The 14,782-nt window shown below is 52.9% G+C and overlaps 1 protein-coding gene across 1 annotated transcript in view; it reads left to right on the top strand.

The window, feature by feature from the left end:
- The window catches only part of SYT13 (synaptotagmin 13), a 43,299-nt gene extending 28,769 nt beyond the window's left edge, over positions 1-14,530 (top strand). The window contains exons 2-6 of the mRNA XM_032413969.1: positions 589-814; positions 3,752-3,886; positions 5,386-5,687; positions 9,022-9,151; positions 10,834-14,530. Of these exons, the coding sequence (XP_032269860.1) occupies positions 589-814; positions 3,752-3,886; positions 5,386-5,687; positions 9,022-9,151; positions 10,834-11,138 (1,098 nt within the window). The 3' untranslated portion in view covers positions 11,139-14,530. The remainder of the gene's footprint in view (positions 1-588; positions 815-3,751; positions 3,887-5,385; positions 5,688-9,021; positions 9,152-10,833) is intronic.
- Positions 14,531-14,782: the final 252 nt, after the last annotated feature.

The following is a 14,782-nucleotide window of genomic DNA, read 5'->3' as shown; positions in this document are numbered from 1 at the left end:
AGGGTGTGGGGAAAGGGAAGGGACAGGCGTGGGGGAGGGACTTCATTTACAGCAGGTGTGGAGGGGGTGGTTTCGTTGGAGGGGTCGGGGGCCAGAAATCAGACCCAGAAAGAGTTCAGCCTGTTCGAGAAGCAGGGAGGTCAGTGGTTTGAAGGGAGGATTCTGGGGCAACGTCAGAAAGGTGAGTACGGCTGGGTCGGGCAAGGGCTTCTAGGTTGCTGCTGGGAGTTTGGATTTTGTTCCAAGTGTGGTGGGACCCCTGGCACCTCTAAGCCACCGGGTGGAAGAGGAAGGGGGAAGCGACCAGAGGCAAGTGGCCCGGGTGATAACCCCTGGGAGCACAGCAGAGGATCAAGGGACGGGGAGGAGGGACAGCTGAACAGGGCTGCCACCACTCATGATGTCGGGGATTCTGGTGGGTTTGGAGGTAACATTTCGGCTTCCGGGGTGGCACCCCTAAGAGCAGAAAGGAACCACAGGCCTCGCTCTGCCTCTCATGACAGGTTAGGTCATGGGGTCTCCTCTCTGTGTGGAGCACCCAGGCGGGAGGTCCTCTCGTGGACTAATCAGAGTGATGTGTGTTTGTAGTTCAATGTTAAAAAGTCCACGGAGCCCGTCCAGCCCCGAGCCCTCCTCAAGTTCCCAGACATCTATGGACCCAGGCCGGTTGTGACAGCCCCAGAGGTCATCAACTATGCAGACTACACCCTGCGGACCACGGAGGAGCCTGCTGCACCGGCCAGCCCCCAGGCCCCGAATGACAGCCGTCTCAAGAAGCAGGTCACAGAGGAGCTGTTCATCCTTCCTCAGAACGGTAGGGGTCTCCTGCCTGTGGTTCCCCTCTAGCCAGCACGGGGGCGGGGGGCGGGGGCTGGACTAAAGACGTCTCTGTAGATGCTGGGCATGGCCAGCCCCCGCGTCCAGAGCATTTGACGCTGGGCAAGCAGGTGGGCCCAGGGCCTCGGAACCACAGTGCTTTATTCCTGCAGACATATTGCTGCATTGCTTCCCTCCAGGGCCCCCGGCTTCTCACTGGGCAGCGAAGAGTCCTTTTCAAGTCGTGTAGAGGAGTCGAGATTAGATCACGGGCTTCCGGAGTTATGGGTTCAATTCTCTACCCTTTCATGTACTTGTTGGGTGGCCTCGGTCACGTTGCTAACCTTTCTGGGCCTCCGTTTCCTCATACATAAAATGGGACTGCACTATTATCTGCCCCGGAGGGCTGTTGTGAAGTGCGAATAAAATGATGCATGTAAAGCGCTCAGCCCAGGGAGTGGCTCACGATCACAAAGGACGCGATCACAACATGCTGTTACTATGGTGTTTCTCTTCTCCTTCTCATCAGTATGGACTTCAAGATGTAACACCTTTAGGGGTAAAGTGCCATGCTGGGCACTGGGGCAGATGCGCCAGGCAGACACTGTCCCTAACCCAGAGGAGCATGCTCTCATAAGGAGGCAAGAAATACAGCTGGGAGAACGGGGTGTTGTGTGGTTTGGGGGTTTTGTTTATGTGGTTGGACAGGGAGATGGCAGAAAAGGAGGCAGCAGAACTGGTTCTGACTTGGACCCCGATTTTTATGCATCTCCTGGCCTGGGTCCAACTGTACCCCATGCTAGCCAGTGAACAGCACCCCCCCAAAACCCACCCAGGACCACAGTGATTAGTCAGGAATTTCTTCAAGAACAAATTCACAAAGTGCCTGTGGCATGAACGAAGCTGCTTCACTTTTAGCCTCCAGTCTACATTTTATTTTCATTTTAAAGATTTTTAAAAATTTATTTATTTGAGAGCGAGCGAGCATGAGCAGGGAGAGGGGCAGAGGGAGAGGGAGAAGCAGACTCCTCGCTGAGCAGGAAGCCCGATTCGGGGCTCGATCCCAGGACCCCGGTATCATGACCTGAGCTGAAGGCAGATGTTTAACCGACTGAGCCACCCAGGCGCCCCAAGCAGCCTACATTTTATTTATTTATTTATATTTTATAAAGATTTTATTTATTTATTTGAGAGAGAGAATGAGAGAGAGAGCATGAGAGGGGTGAGGGTCAGAGGGAGAAGCAGACTCCCTGCCGAGCAGGGAGCCCGATGCGGGACTCGATCCCGGGACTCCAGGATCATGACCTGAGCCGAAGGCAGTCGCTTAACCAACTGAGCCACCCAGGTGCCCAGCAGCCTACATTTTAAATAGATGAAAACAGACCCATTGAGGACTTGAGAGCTTACGCTTGATGGGTGGGGAAGAGCTTGCCTGAGGAGCCTTGAGGGTGGGTGATCAGAATCCTAATTCCTCCAGAGCCCAGATGAAACCAGGATTGGATGCTCTCCACCAGGAAGAGCAGGAGAGCGTGTCGGAGTCTGGAACTTTGAAGAATTCAGAGCATTAGCCCATCTTCTCTCTGTCGTCATTCCTCATTCCTTTTCCCACCCCAGAAGCCAAGCACTGGCCCCACAGAAAGCTGTCAGGAATTGAGTCTTCAGCAAATACTGACCAGAGGCAAGGGCGTGCAGGAGAGGGGGGTGCCAGATCGATTGGACGTTGTCCCCATGATGCTGAACATGTCCTACTCCCACCTGTGACGGTCCTCAGCCCCTGTGGAGCTCAGCGTCCCATTTCTAGAAGCTGAATCCATCCCTGCCTTTCCAAGTGGTGCCGGCTTTGGTCTGGTTTTGATTTGGTTTTGAAGTTGAAGGCTGAGGTCCTCTGAGAGCGGAGAGCTCTTGGCGCCAGGCAGACCCCTTCTGGCACCGACCCTGCTGTGGTCCTCCGTGTGGCACCCTCGGAAGCCGCGTGGGTCCTGTGTGCGTGTTGGTCTCGCTTTACGCGTTGCTTACAGCCTGGTCAATCTGTTCCTGACTTAGATGCCCAGGGGAATTGTTCACCACTTGCACGAGCCCCCTAACAAGCCATTTTGAAAGTTCAATAGTCCTTCAAGTATCTACTCCCTCAATTTGTTCTGAAAATCAAAATTTTTACAATTCCAATTTGCCTCAAGTGGAGTCTGCTACAGCTGCTGGACCCTCTAATTCTTGTAGTATGTTTGACTGATGACGGTCTTCCAGATGTTTGGTTCCTGTGCAAGGGGGCAGAATGAGCAATCTTTGTGGGTTTAGGAACTTCTGAACTAAGGCTACGCTCATTCATTCATTCCACAAGCATTTACTCTACCTGCACTGAAGTCACGTCCACGACCCCTGACCTTGCCCTCCCCCCCCACATCTCCTCCTGACTCATTTCTCTCACATTGATCTCCAGCCGTGAACACCTGGGGAGCAGGGATGAGACTCTGGGAGAGGCAGAGCTGGAGATGGGCTGAGCTCAGAAACAGGGCGCCTGGACCACACAGGCTGTGACAGTTTCCCTTCCTGAAAGCTCACCAGGGGCCGGGCCCTGGGCCAAGTACTTTCCCTGCTTTATTTCATTTCGTGCAAGTAGCTCTAGGAAAGAGGAACTACGATCACTCTCATGGTAAAGATGAGGTAACTGCGAAGTCATTTGTCCGGGGTCACATAACTATTACAGGGCACCTCAGGTATGACACCAAAGCCCATGTCTTGCCCACTGGGCAGTGACAGTCCCTTACAGTGTCATCCCAGGACCACAGGTGTCACCCTGGCATGGCCACCACGACTTGGCCCCCAGCTAGGGAGCTTTCGGTTTGCATTCACAGCATAGGTGACAGGTGGGAAAGATGTGATCTGGAAAACGGGACCCTAGCGTGGGTGGCAGTGACAGCCTTTCCTCTCTTAACAGGTGTGGTGGAGGATGTGTGTGTCATGGAGGCCTGGAACCCGGAGAAGGCCGCCAGTTGGAACCAAGCCCCCAAACTTCACTACTGCGTGGACTATGACCAGCAGAAGGCAGAACTGTTTGTGACTCGTCTGGAAGGTATTACTTTTATTTGACTTCCACGGGCTTCCATGTGCCCGTCTCCCCTGGAGGAGCTGTGGCTGGAGGGAGCACTCTGTAACCAGCAGACCCTGAAATGTGTGGGGTTCCCCCCTCCTCTCCTATAACATCCAAAGTGGAGGATCCTGGTTGGCAAACATCTTGGCTCCAAGTGGTGATTCAGGGGCCAGGCTCCTTCCATCAGGGGCCCCCCAATCCTCTCAGGCCTCCTTGTCATCTGTATCTAGCAGGTGGGAAGAGAGGGAGAGAGTGCAACCGCCCCTTAAAAGCCATGACCTGCACAGAACATGTATCAGTCCTGCTCAATCCTAGAACTCAGTTGCATGGCCACTGACTGCCAAGGAGCCTGGGAAATGAGGCTCAGCAGGTGCTCAGCAGAAAGAGGAAAGGGGGTTTTGGGGAATAGCTAACTATCTCTGTTGCAGGTGCCGTTGACGTTGAATGGGGCTTTGTCCTAGATATGGAGGAGTTCTGAATGCGCAGCAAAGTTTCTGTAATCCAAGAACTGGGCAGTCTTTCCAAGGGGGTCAGGATGTCCCTGGTCTCTACCCCAACAATTCACTTTAACATCAGCAAACAAAGCTGAGACTTTGCAAAGGACTTGGGGGCTAACAATGGGCCATTCTATGGCTCCTGGGAGTTGGGAGCTGTGAGCAGGAGAAATTAGACTTTTGTATTAAATTTTATATTTTTAGGGGGTGTTTTTCCTTTTTATTCTCTTTCAAGATTTTTTTAGCCTGTTCATATAGTTTATTACATTTGGTCTTCACAATAGTCCCATTTAACAGATTAGGTAACTAAGGTCTAGCAACCTCAGGTGACTTGTCTGAGATCACTCCAGCTATTGGTGCTAGAGCCAGAACTAAACCCAGTTCCCCTGGAGCACAGTGGAGAGTTCTAGCAGGATACATGGCCTCAGTCCTTCACCTTCTCTTCCTGGGAAAGATCAGCTCCCCTTTCCCAGATGATCACTGAGCAGCCAGCCATAAAAGCACCGGGGGTACAAGTTTCTGGAATAAGTCCACTTTGGGAAGCATTAAAAACACCGAAGTTCGGAATAAGAAAACAACAGAGGTAGGGGCCAAGCGATGCACATCACAGATGGTTGTGTGGTAAGTATTTAAAGTACAGAACAAACAAGTACAGGATCAGAGCACAAAAGGCATCAGCCATTCGTTCGTGGGCCCTGGCATCTTGGGGACACCTCAGGGGCATGAGGCGGGGAGGGCTCCGGGACGCACCCCGTCCCGTCCCGTCCCTGTTCTCTGGGGACCAGCGGGCGCTGCCATGGGCCGCCTCAGGGGAGCTCCAGTTTCTAAGGCGATTCCACAAAGCCACGGTGGTCAGCCCTGGGGCTCTCGTACACCTGGGGTCATGACCGTGAAGCTGGACGCGGCCGCTGCAAGCGGGCCCGTGCCGCTCGCCTCCCCTTGTCCTTGCCAAGTCCCACGTCTGTGTTGCTGTCTCCTTGGCTGCAGCTGTGACCAGCGACCACGACGGAGGCTGTGACTGCTACGTCCAAGGCAGCGTGGCCAACAGGACCGGCACGGTGGAGGCCCAGACGGCCCTGAAGAAGCGGCGGCGGCACACCACCTGGGAGGAAGGCCTGGCGCTCCCCCTGGCGGAGGAGGAGCTCCCCACAGCCACGCTGCTGCTGACCCTGCGGACCTGCGACCGCTTCTCCCGCCACAGCGTGCTCGGGGAGCTCCGCCTGGGCCTGGACGGGGGGTCTGTGCCTCTGGGGGCCGCCCAGTGGGGTGAGCTGAAGACTTCCCTTAAGGTAGGGTAAGCTCTTGCCAGGGAAGCTGAAACCCGTTGGTGGAGCTTGGGGTGGCGGGACTGGGCGGGACTGGGCAGGACTGGGCATTCCTCACGGGCCGGGCAGGGAGGGGTCGGAGAGGTCAAGGCCGTAGGACGGTGTGTGGCTATTCAGGCCCTCGGGTCAAGGCCTCATCCAAGGGCCTGCCACAGGGGAGCCTAGAGGGAGTCTTCTGGGGGACTGGTCTCAACCAGCTGATCAGTGCCTTAGGGGGAGACTGCAGAGCCTACAAAACCCCAAGTATTTACTACCTGGCCCTTTACAGAAAACATTTGCCGGCTCCTGTGCTCGAGTAATAAAAATACTACAAAGGGCATTCATTTTTGAGTACTTACTATCTATCGGTTGCTGTGCTTAGAACTTTACTTCGGTCCTTTCTCAGAGCGGCCCCGCAGAAACGACACTGTGACTCCTTACAGACGTGGGGACTGGGGCTTCGAGTGGTGGGGTAACCCACGCAGGGTCACCCAGCTGGGACACCGCCATCTCGGCCTTGCGGCCAGGTTGGTCTGGCTCTAAGTCCGGTGCTGTCCCCTCACCACCGAGCCATGTGCCTGTGAGGCGCCCTCCGCCGGGACCTTTCCTGCCGGACACTTTCACTCCCCACCTGCCCCCCCCGTTTGGCTATCCTCTCTTCCTCGCCTTATTTTTCTTTCTTTCCCAGCCTCTGAAACTTGATAAAAATTGACAGCTACTCTCAGCTGGAGCCCCGCTGTTCTGCAGCAGGTTCCCTAATGAGTGTGTGATTTGGAATCACAGCTGGGGGCCCTGGGAAGAGGATGGAGGCTTGTGGTTCATTCAGCTGGTAAACCAGCTTTCTCTGGAGGGGGAGGGACGCCCCCAGGGCTTCGGAGACTTCTAGCTGGAAGTCTCAGACCTGCTGTCCCTCCCCCTAGAAGAGCAAAATGCATCCCTTCATCCCGGGAATACCGGATTTCCAGGGTGTGCCAGGCCCTGGGCCAGGATTTGGGGACACAGTGGTAATTAAGACTAAGCCCTGCCTTCAGGGCACGTGCCTTCTCATTAGCATCACAGGTACCGTGTGCCTCAAAGATACCCCCACAGGTGAGCGATGTCAGAGGCCCATGCTGGCCAGCCTAGGAGCTGGTGCCCCGAGGCAGGTGCGAGGGGCGGAGGGGCCCTGGCCCCAGCTGGGGGCCTGTGGGCTGAGGTGAGCAAGGTGGGTGGAGTGTTCCGTGGCCAGAGCCCGGAAGCCTCTCTCCTCTAGGCCAGAATGCGTTAACACAGGGGCCGTCCGTGCCCCAGTTCTCACCGGAAGATGCTCAGCCAAACAGTGGCATGTGCGTCACCACGGATCATAGAGCACCCCACTCCAAGGGCATCTTGGATGATTCATTGAGAGCCCGAGAGAAAGTTGGGGGGCAGGGTGAGGGTGAAGAAAGTTATTTTTGCAGACAGGTACTTGAAGCAGCAGAGCTGAGGAGGCAGAGGCTGCTAAAATTATCGGGCTGGTACAGCCAGTGGGGCTCCTCCCGGGCTCTTGGCACCCTACAGAAAGGTGACGAGCCCTTCACAGGCTGACGGGCCCAGGTTCCTCTCGCCTGGCTTCGGGGGAGCAGGACGCTGAAGCCGGATCACCCTGTGACTACAGCCCAGGCCAACCGTGGACCTCCAAGAAGTGATCTAGAATCAGGAGGCTGGGGCCCATCCCTCTGGGTGCCCGGACAGGTCCCTGGGCCTCGTTCCTTCACCGGGGAAAGCTCCGGGTAAGGAACTGGGCTGCCGTATCAGACCAAACCTCCATTCAAGGCTCAGCTTTGCTACTTCCCTTCCTTTGGCTATGTGACCTCAGGCAGCGAAGTGCCCTCTCCAACGTCAAGGTCTTATGCTTAAAATGAGAACAAGATTAGTATTGCTAGGGTTGTTGTCAAGATTCAGTAGGAGGTCTCACCCTGCTTTCTCACAAATATTTATTGTGTGTCAGCTGAATGGCTTTGTGGGGCTTCCAGCCTAATGGGATGGATAATGCAATTGCACCTAGCACATAGTAAGTGTTTAATTAGTCTTCGCTGCTGTGACTCATGTCCTTGCCAAAGTCCCTGGTAGCTCCCAAATCATTTTGTCACGTGACTAGTTACTTAGGACCAGTTGAATCATTGGGGTCACGTTGAAGACATTCCTTCCCCCCCCAGAGAAAAGGGGTGACCCGGGCAGAGGGCTGGCCAGCCTCATCCAGCCTCACTCCCAAAGCCCAGACTGGCTCTTATTCATCCAGAAACAATATTCCCACTTAATCATTATCTCGAAAAGTGCTGCTTCTCCTTCCTTGATGACCAATGGTGATCCTCAAAGTGCTTCACGTGGGCCAGGCCCTTTGGGTGGTTGTATTCCCATTTTACAGATGAGGCCCTGGAGGCGTGGGCAAGTGAAGTCACATGCCGGAGTGCACACAGCGCGTGAATGGCAGGATTGGAGCTCAGACCCGGATGGTCCGGTGTTAGGGTCTACACGCTTAGCACCGCCTTGGGACTGTGACATCTGCCTCCTCCTGGGGTCGGGGGGGGGGCGCTATTTGGGTCATTTTTGTCCCTCGGGGGTTTTGTTGAAACTCCAAACAAATGCTTGTCGGAATTTCAGTGGAGATGCTCTGGAAAGCCACGGAAGGAGGCGAGGCATGCTGGGCGCTTGGCGGAGGCATCCACACCTCCTGCGGATCATACTTATTGCCAGTGGCCTCTGGTGCCCTTCCTACCATTGCGTGCCCAGCTTTTTTGTTGACACAGTTGGCCATTCTGTTGACCAAGCAAGGCCCCGCTCAGCATCCGTACATCACATTATTGACTCTCAGCCCTACAGGGGCTGGAAGGAATTATCTTCTCAAACAGAGTAATGAATCATACCTCCCCGTGGCTCCCGGCGCCTGACCGATTGATTCAGTGGTTCCCAAACTGTGTCCCCTAGAACCCTAGTGTTCTATAAAGATACCCCAAGAACGTGTTGGGGGTGCTGGTGGAGGGTGAGAAGGGGTCCTGGCCCTCTGCCCCTGCCACATCCTAAGTGGCGTCTCTTCAATCTGTTTTATATGTCGGGTTTGAATATATGATATTCGGAAAATCACATTTTGTGGCAAATGAGAAACTCTTATTGAAGCACACGCTACATACAATTCCTCTGTGTCCTCCTCCCTTCAGCAAGAAAGCAGCGTTGTGGATAAATGGTTTCTAGGATGCCTGACAGATGCAAGTCCAGTGTGACCCCAGCCTCAGCATTAGCCGATGGGTCAGAAGCCACCCCTAAGTGAAGCCCCCTTCCTTCACCCTCTTTTCTGTCTCAGGAGCCCTCTGCGGGAACTGGAGAGGTCCTTCTGTCCATCAGCTACCTCCCGGCTGCCAACCGCCTCCTGGTCGTGCTCATTAAGGCCAAGAACCTCCATTCTAACCAGTCCAAGGCACTCCTGGGGAAGGGTGAGTGAGAACACACTCCCTTCTTTAAATTCATTTCCGTATACTCCTGGGCCAGTCCCTTCATCGGGCCCGGGTATGAGCTACTTGCAGCTCCTGACCTTGCAGATCCGCATGCGGAGAGCCGGTCTCACCCGTGGGTCAGAGGAAGCCAGGGATCGGGCTGTAGCCACGAAGGGCGGTATCTGGAGGAAACTTAGCCCACTACCCACACCGGGCTGGACTCCCCTCACCGGCAGGTGTCGGGAAGGCCGGCTGTCCTCCTGTCTTAGCTCGCCATCGCTGTGTGCCCCACACCCAACCCCAGTCTCTTCTGTCTTCTCAGTCTCTGTCAACCTGCCACCCCCACACCAGCTGAGCGTGGGCACGGGCAGAAGGTGTGTGGGTGCACGGGTTGAGGCGGCCTGAAGCTTCGGGCATCTGTGCCCCATATATCCAAGTAAGCATCTCCTCAGCATTCTGGAAGCCTCAGTTTTTCCTTCTAGTTACCCCAGCACAGACAGACCCCCTGAGTCCTGGGGACCAAACAGGCTCTCTTCTCAGAGCAGGAGAACGGCACTGGCTAGCAGTGGGGTACCTGGACCCGACGCCAAGTGCTCAGAGCAGGATATAAATAACCCGGTATTTATAGCAGGATACAAATAAAGAATTACCACCGCGTTCAGAAGCTCTGAGCAAACAATTTTGGGCAAATGAAATCAGAAGGGCTGGTCTTGCCGACAGATCCCCCAGCCGAAGGCCAGCATTCAGTGCTTTTCCTCGTCCCCTCCAGACAATTCTATGCCTCCTGCTCTTTTTTAAAGCTCCTGTCAGGACAATTACGACACAACACTTTGTCTCTCAACTCTATCTGCTGAAATAAACTAGCCGCCCCGGGGGTGATAATTATAGCCATAAATACCGAAGAACAATTATTCTCACATTAGCTTGGGGAACCTTGACTAATGAAAACATAATCCGACTCCTGAGCCTGGTGATGTTCCATGCAACCTTGTCCTGTGACCCGTGCCGCTATCCTCGGGCGGGAGTGGGGGTGGGGGCGGGGGGCAGCTCTATTGGCCCAGGACCCATGGGGGTCCAGGCAGTCTGCCCTCACCCTCCACATGAAGCCAGGGTGCGCCAGTAAAATTTATAAAACAACAGAGGAGAAGAACTCAACCAACCAGCAGGAGACCTTCTATCTTAATAATCAACAAAAGTGCTCGGAGGGAGAACCAAGGGGATGAAGACGTGGGGGTGGCTTCGTTCTGCTGGTCTGAGGTGAAGATCAAGCTGCAATACATCTGAGCCATTATCCGGGACCTGGGTTGATGTGGGACATGAAGACACTTGGAAGGGCTCATGGCAGGGAGTGGTTCCAGCTTGACCCCGTCATGGGCTACCCAATGACCACCTTGATGTATTGTACTATTGCGGGTTTTCCACACTGTGGCTTAAGTTCTATGGAGGCAGGAACTTTTACTGTATCCCCATGTCTAATGCCTCATGGTGGGTATTTACTAATTGTTGAGTGAACGCATGGCCCGCTGAGAGGGAGGCACAGTGAAGGGTGGGGGCTGCGGAGAGAGGGAGCCTCAGTGCAAATCTTCAGCCAGAGACCCTGTCTCTCCAGCCCTAAGAGGGAGCATCATCCTGGGCCCACCACACCCCACAGGCTCACCTTTCCGTCTCTCTCCTCCCCCCAGATGTCTCTGTCAAGGTGACCTTAAAGCACCAGGCGCAGAAACTGAAGAAGAAGCAGACAAAACGGGCCAAGCACAAGATCAACCCCGTATGGAACGAGATGATCATGTTCGAGCTGCCTGATGAGCTGCTGCAGGCCTCCAGCGTGGAGCTGGAGGTGCTGGGCCAGGATGAGGAGGGGCAGAGCTGTGCACTAGGCCACTGCAGCCTGGGCCTGCACGCCTCGGGCTCCGAGCGCAGCCACTGGGAAGAGATGCTCAAGAACCCTCGCCGACAGATCGCCATGTGGCACCAGCTACACCTGTAAGCAGCCGCCCGGGCTCCTCCCTTTTCAGGCCCCGCCCCGCCCCTCCAGCCCCGCTGTCCTCAGCGACGTCCTCTTTGTGCCCCATCCTCATTCTGACACCCAGGAGACAGATGTGTTTGCAAAGGCCAGGACCCCTTCCCTCTCCTAGTGCACCTTTATTCCCAAAACATGAGTAGGGCAGGGCAGTGTGTGGAAACAGGACATTTGGGTCACGCCGAGGAATGCATTGTGCTCCTCCGTGCTATTGAAGAGACACTTGTCAAATACAGCCCATGTGCAGGTTCGGCAGGTGGGGTCAGGCCCGGCGCAGAGAACGCTCAATGTGGGGAAGAATATGTGCAGAGAATGCGGCTCTTTAAAAATAAGCATTTCAAAAATGATGGAGGAAATAAAGTATCCTAGATCAACTCGTAGAGTTAGGGATTGGGATGGGTGGGATGACATCTTAGCCAGCATCACATTGTGCCCCTGACCCATGGCAGTCACCCAGCGGTTCTCGAACCCTAGTGTGTGAAGAATCACCAGCAGATTCCCCGGGCCCACCTGTTGACATTCCTGGCCGCGACCCAGGCACCTGCATTTCTACCAAGCACTGTGTGGTTTTGATGGAGAGATTGGAGCACCGCACTGGGAGAAATGCCTTCTACAGCATTCCAGACAGGTTTTCCCAGTCCTTGTCGGGACTCCTGATACCCTGGGGCAGCCAGCTCCGAGGCTGGACATCTCAGTTGTCAGTGTGAAATTTGGGAGGCCTCTCTGGGTCTTTTTTTTTTTTTAATTTATTTAATTACTTTAATTCTTAATGTTTTCATTTGTGCTCTTCAGATCCTGTTCTTGGACTGAATTTTGTGCTTTTTATTGAAGAACTCTGTTGTTTTATCTCAAAATCAGTTTATGTTATCCTCGGGGGGATCTTCCTTAACAAAGTGTAGGTGGGATTCCCCTGTTTGTCACGAGGCGCTTGTTGTCACACCCACCAGCATCACCAAAGTGACCCTCTGAGACAGATCCATCTTTCTCAGCGTTCCAGCCATTGCAGGAGGAATTCAGTGGGAGGCGCATACTGATTTAGTCTATTACATCTGGCTGCGTCAAAGTGGCCGAAGAAGGGAACTTGAAATAGGAAAGAGTCTTGTGCGAATGTGTCTCCCTTCCTCAATTTTCAGGGCCTACCACCTTCATCAGTAAGTTACCAGCAGCTAGGCTTCAAATTCCTACCTTCTTATTCCAAACAGCTGTCCGCATGGTCAATTAGATGCTGAGTCTTGCTGTGTGGGTATAATATTTGCCCAGGAACCAGGATTCCCAGGTTCTGTTATTGGCCATCTGTAAAATGGGGCCAATGACATGGCAGCTCTGTCTCTGTGAATGATGTGGTAGATGAAATAATGCTCAAAAACCGTAGGCACTCTCTGGCTAAAAACAAACTGCGGCCACCTGCAGATCATCTTTAAGCATCAAGATGGCAGCTGACGGTGACTGGAAGGGGCCAGAACCATCCCAGGCACTTCTGGAACCATGGATTCTGCATTTGGGCTCCTCGCTACTGACACCCAAACTCTGGGCTTTCAAATGTTACCCAGTCTTGTGATCTACAAGGGGACCCCTAGGTGAGGTGGGTAAGGGCCATGCTTCATGCCTGCAACATGGCAGGCCATTCTTGGCCTCTCCCTGAGAATCGGAGCAGGGGCCTCATCACCTTTAGTCATGACTTTCCGTTTTTGTGCAGAAGTAGAAAAGCATCCGAAGAAAGAGAAAAAATATCGAATCCCTGTTTAATTGGGAAGTCTTTCAGATAATTGAAGATCTTGCTCATTAAGGCTGCACCTCCTGCCAAGTTTGTTTTTTTTTTTTTTTTTTTAGGCAAATCATTTGTTAGTGATTTCCTATAACATGTTGCTGAGGCTCCCCTCACACTCTAGCCTCCTGGTTTTGGTTGGCATGGCCACAAGAAAACAAAACATTTCCAATGTGGGCTGACCGGTACTCTCCTCTCGGTAACGTCGGCTACTCCAATGTAGAAAAGTCTGGATTCTAGACTTAACATCAGGAAACACAGGTTCTACTTCCTTATAAACCTAAGCACCTGCCTCACAGTTATACCGAAAGATGTTTGAGGTAGGCTGGGGGGCCTCTGATGTCAGAAATAGCAGCCCTGCCTATGGTCATTCCATCACGAGGCATCCATTTCTTTGTATCTCAAGGGTTTCGTTTTCCAGAATCCAAGCTCAAGATTGTCCCTGATAGGAGTCAGATGCCACCACAGAACATCTCAGTGTTGAGCACCATTTTACTTAGCACGCCTGCCCAGGAATGAAGGAGGTCTTGCATGGGATTTTGTCCGTTGTGTTCACTGGTATGTTCCAAGAACCTAGAATAAAGCTAGCTCGCGGGCCCTCAATAAATATCTGTTGAATGAATTAATGAGTGAAGGATAGATAGGGGACTGGATGGAAAAAGAGACCAGAAGTGGCATAAAAATCACTCTGCCCTGACTTCTCAATGGTAAAAGCATCAGCCGTCTCAGCAGTCGGCCTAAACGTTCACAGGTGAGTACTCCCATCACCTAATGACCACTCATATCTCTCCATATAAATGTAACAAACGATAAAAGAGAATATAATTGCTATGGTTTTCCACCAAAACTACGTCTTGGTGAATTTTAAATTGCCCAGAGACCTCAGACCGCCAAATCAACAAACTTCAGTAATTTTCCCATCTGGGTATCTTGTACCAGACACATGTGCGATTTACAACCAACTTAGAGTGATTGAGTCTGTGTGAAATCAACTGATCGTTTTTGAAAGGCACCCCTTGTCCTTGGCCAGGGAGCATTTTCTAAGAAGGGCATGGAGCAAGGTGAAAATAAAGGGAGAACCCCATCGTAGACCCGGCTAGGTTCTTTCCTAGATACGGTGACGGGGATAGAGAACTGGGAGTCCACCCTCATTAATCTGTGACTCTACTTCTCACATCAAATCAGAGTGTATCTGCCAAGTGCCCATCAGTCAAGACCTTGCACGTGTCTGTCCATTTCACTTTGAGATATGATCCTTGGCGTGGGTTGAGTGACCCATCACTCCAAATGACGCTACGTAGAGAGGGTAAGATGAAAGAGAGACTCTCCAGGGGCAGTTCCTTTGGGATGTAAAGGAGTCTTGAGGGGAGGTAGCTGCAGCCTAAGCCAAATCGAGGCGAGGACCCCCAAAAGAGATACCTAGTCCTTGTGATTTGTTTCTGCCTCCCGTGTTTCCTGTTGTCAGTGCTAAGTGTGTATTTGTTTTGCAATCATGAACCGAAGCACAAAAAGACGCATGAGACATTGTAGTCATATGTCTGGTGTCACACTTGGGAGCAAAAACCTTTCCGTGGTAAATAAATCATTTCCAACTGGGTCAGGTGCCCGGTGTTTTCTTTTTCCTTTTCACTTAATATTTGAGACACATCAAATGCACAAACAATAATTTGATAAACACTCATAAGCTACTACCGCGTTTTATAAAACTTGATGAATGCCATCGAAGTCCCCTCGGTTTCACTCAGGAGAGCGCCGTGTTTCTCCCCGCCCCAAATGTGTCTTCACCCCTTCCTTCCACGTATACATAAGCTCTGAGCAGCATAAGAGTATCTTTGTGTTTTGAACT

The sequence above is a fragment of the Phoca vitulina genome, unplaced genomic scaffold (genome assembly GCF_004348235.1).
Source record: "Phoca vitulina isolate PV1807 unplaced genomic scaffold, GSC_HSeal_1.0 scaffold16, whole genome shotgun sequence".
Classification (NCBI taxonomy): Eukaryota; Metazoa; Chordata; class Mammalia; order Carnivora; family Phocidae; genus Phoca; species Phoca vitulina.
Note: the sequence above shows the minus strand (reverse complement) of the source record. Positions and strands in the feature narration are given on the sequence as shown.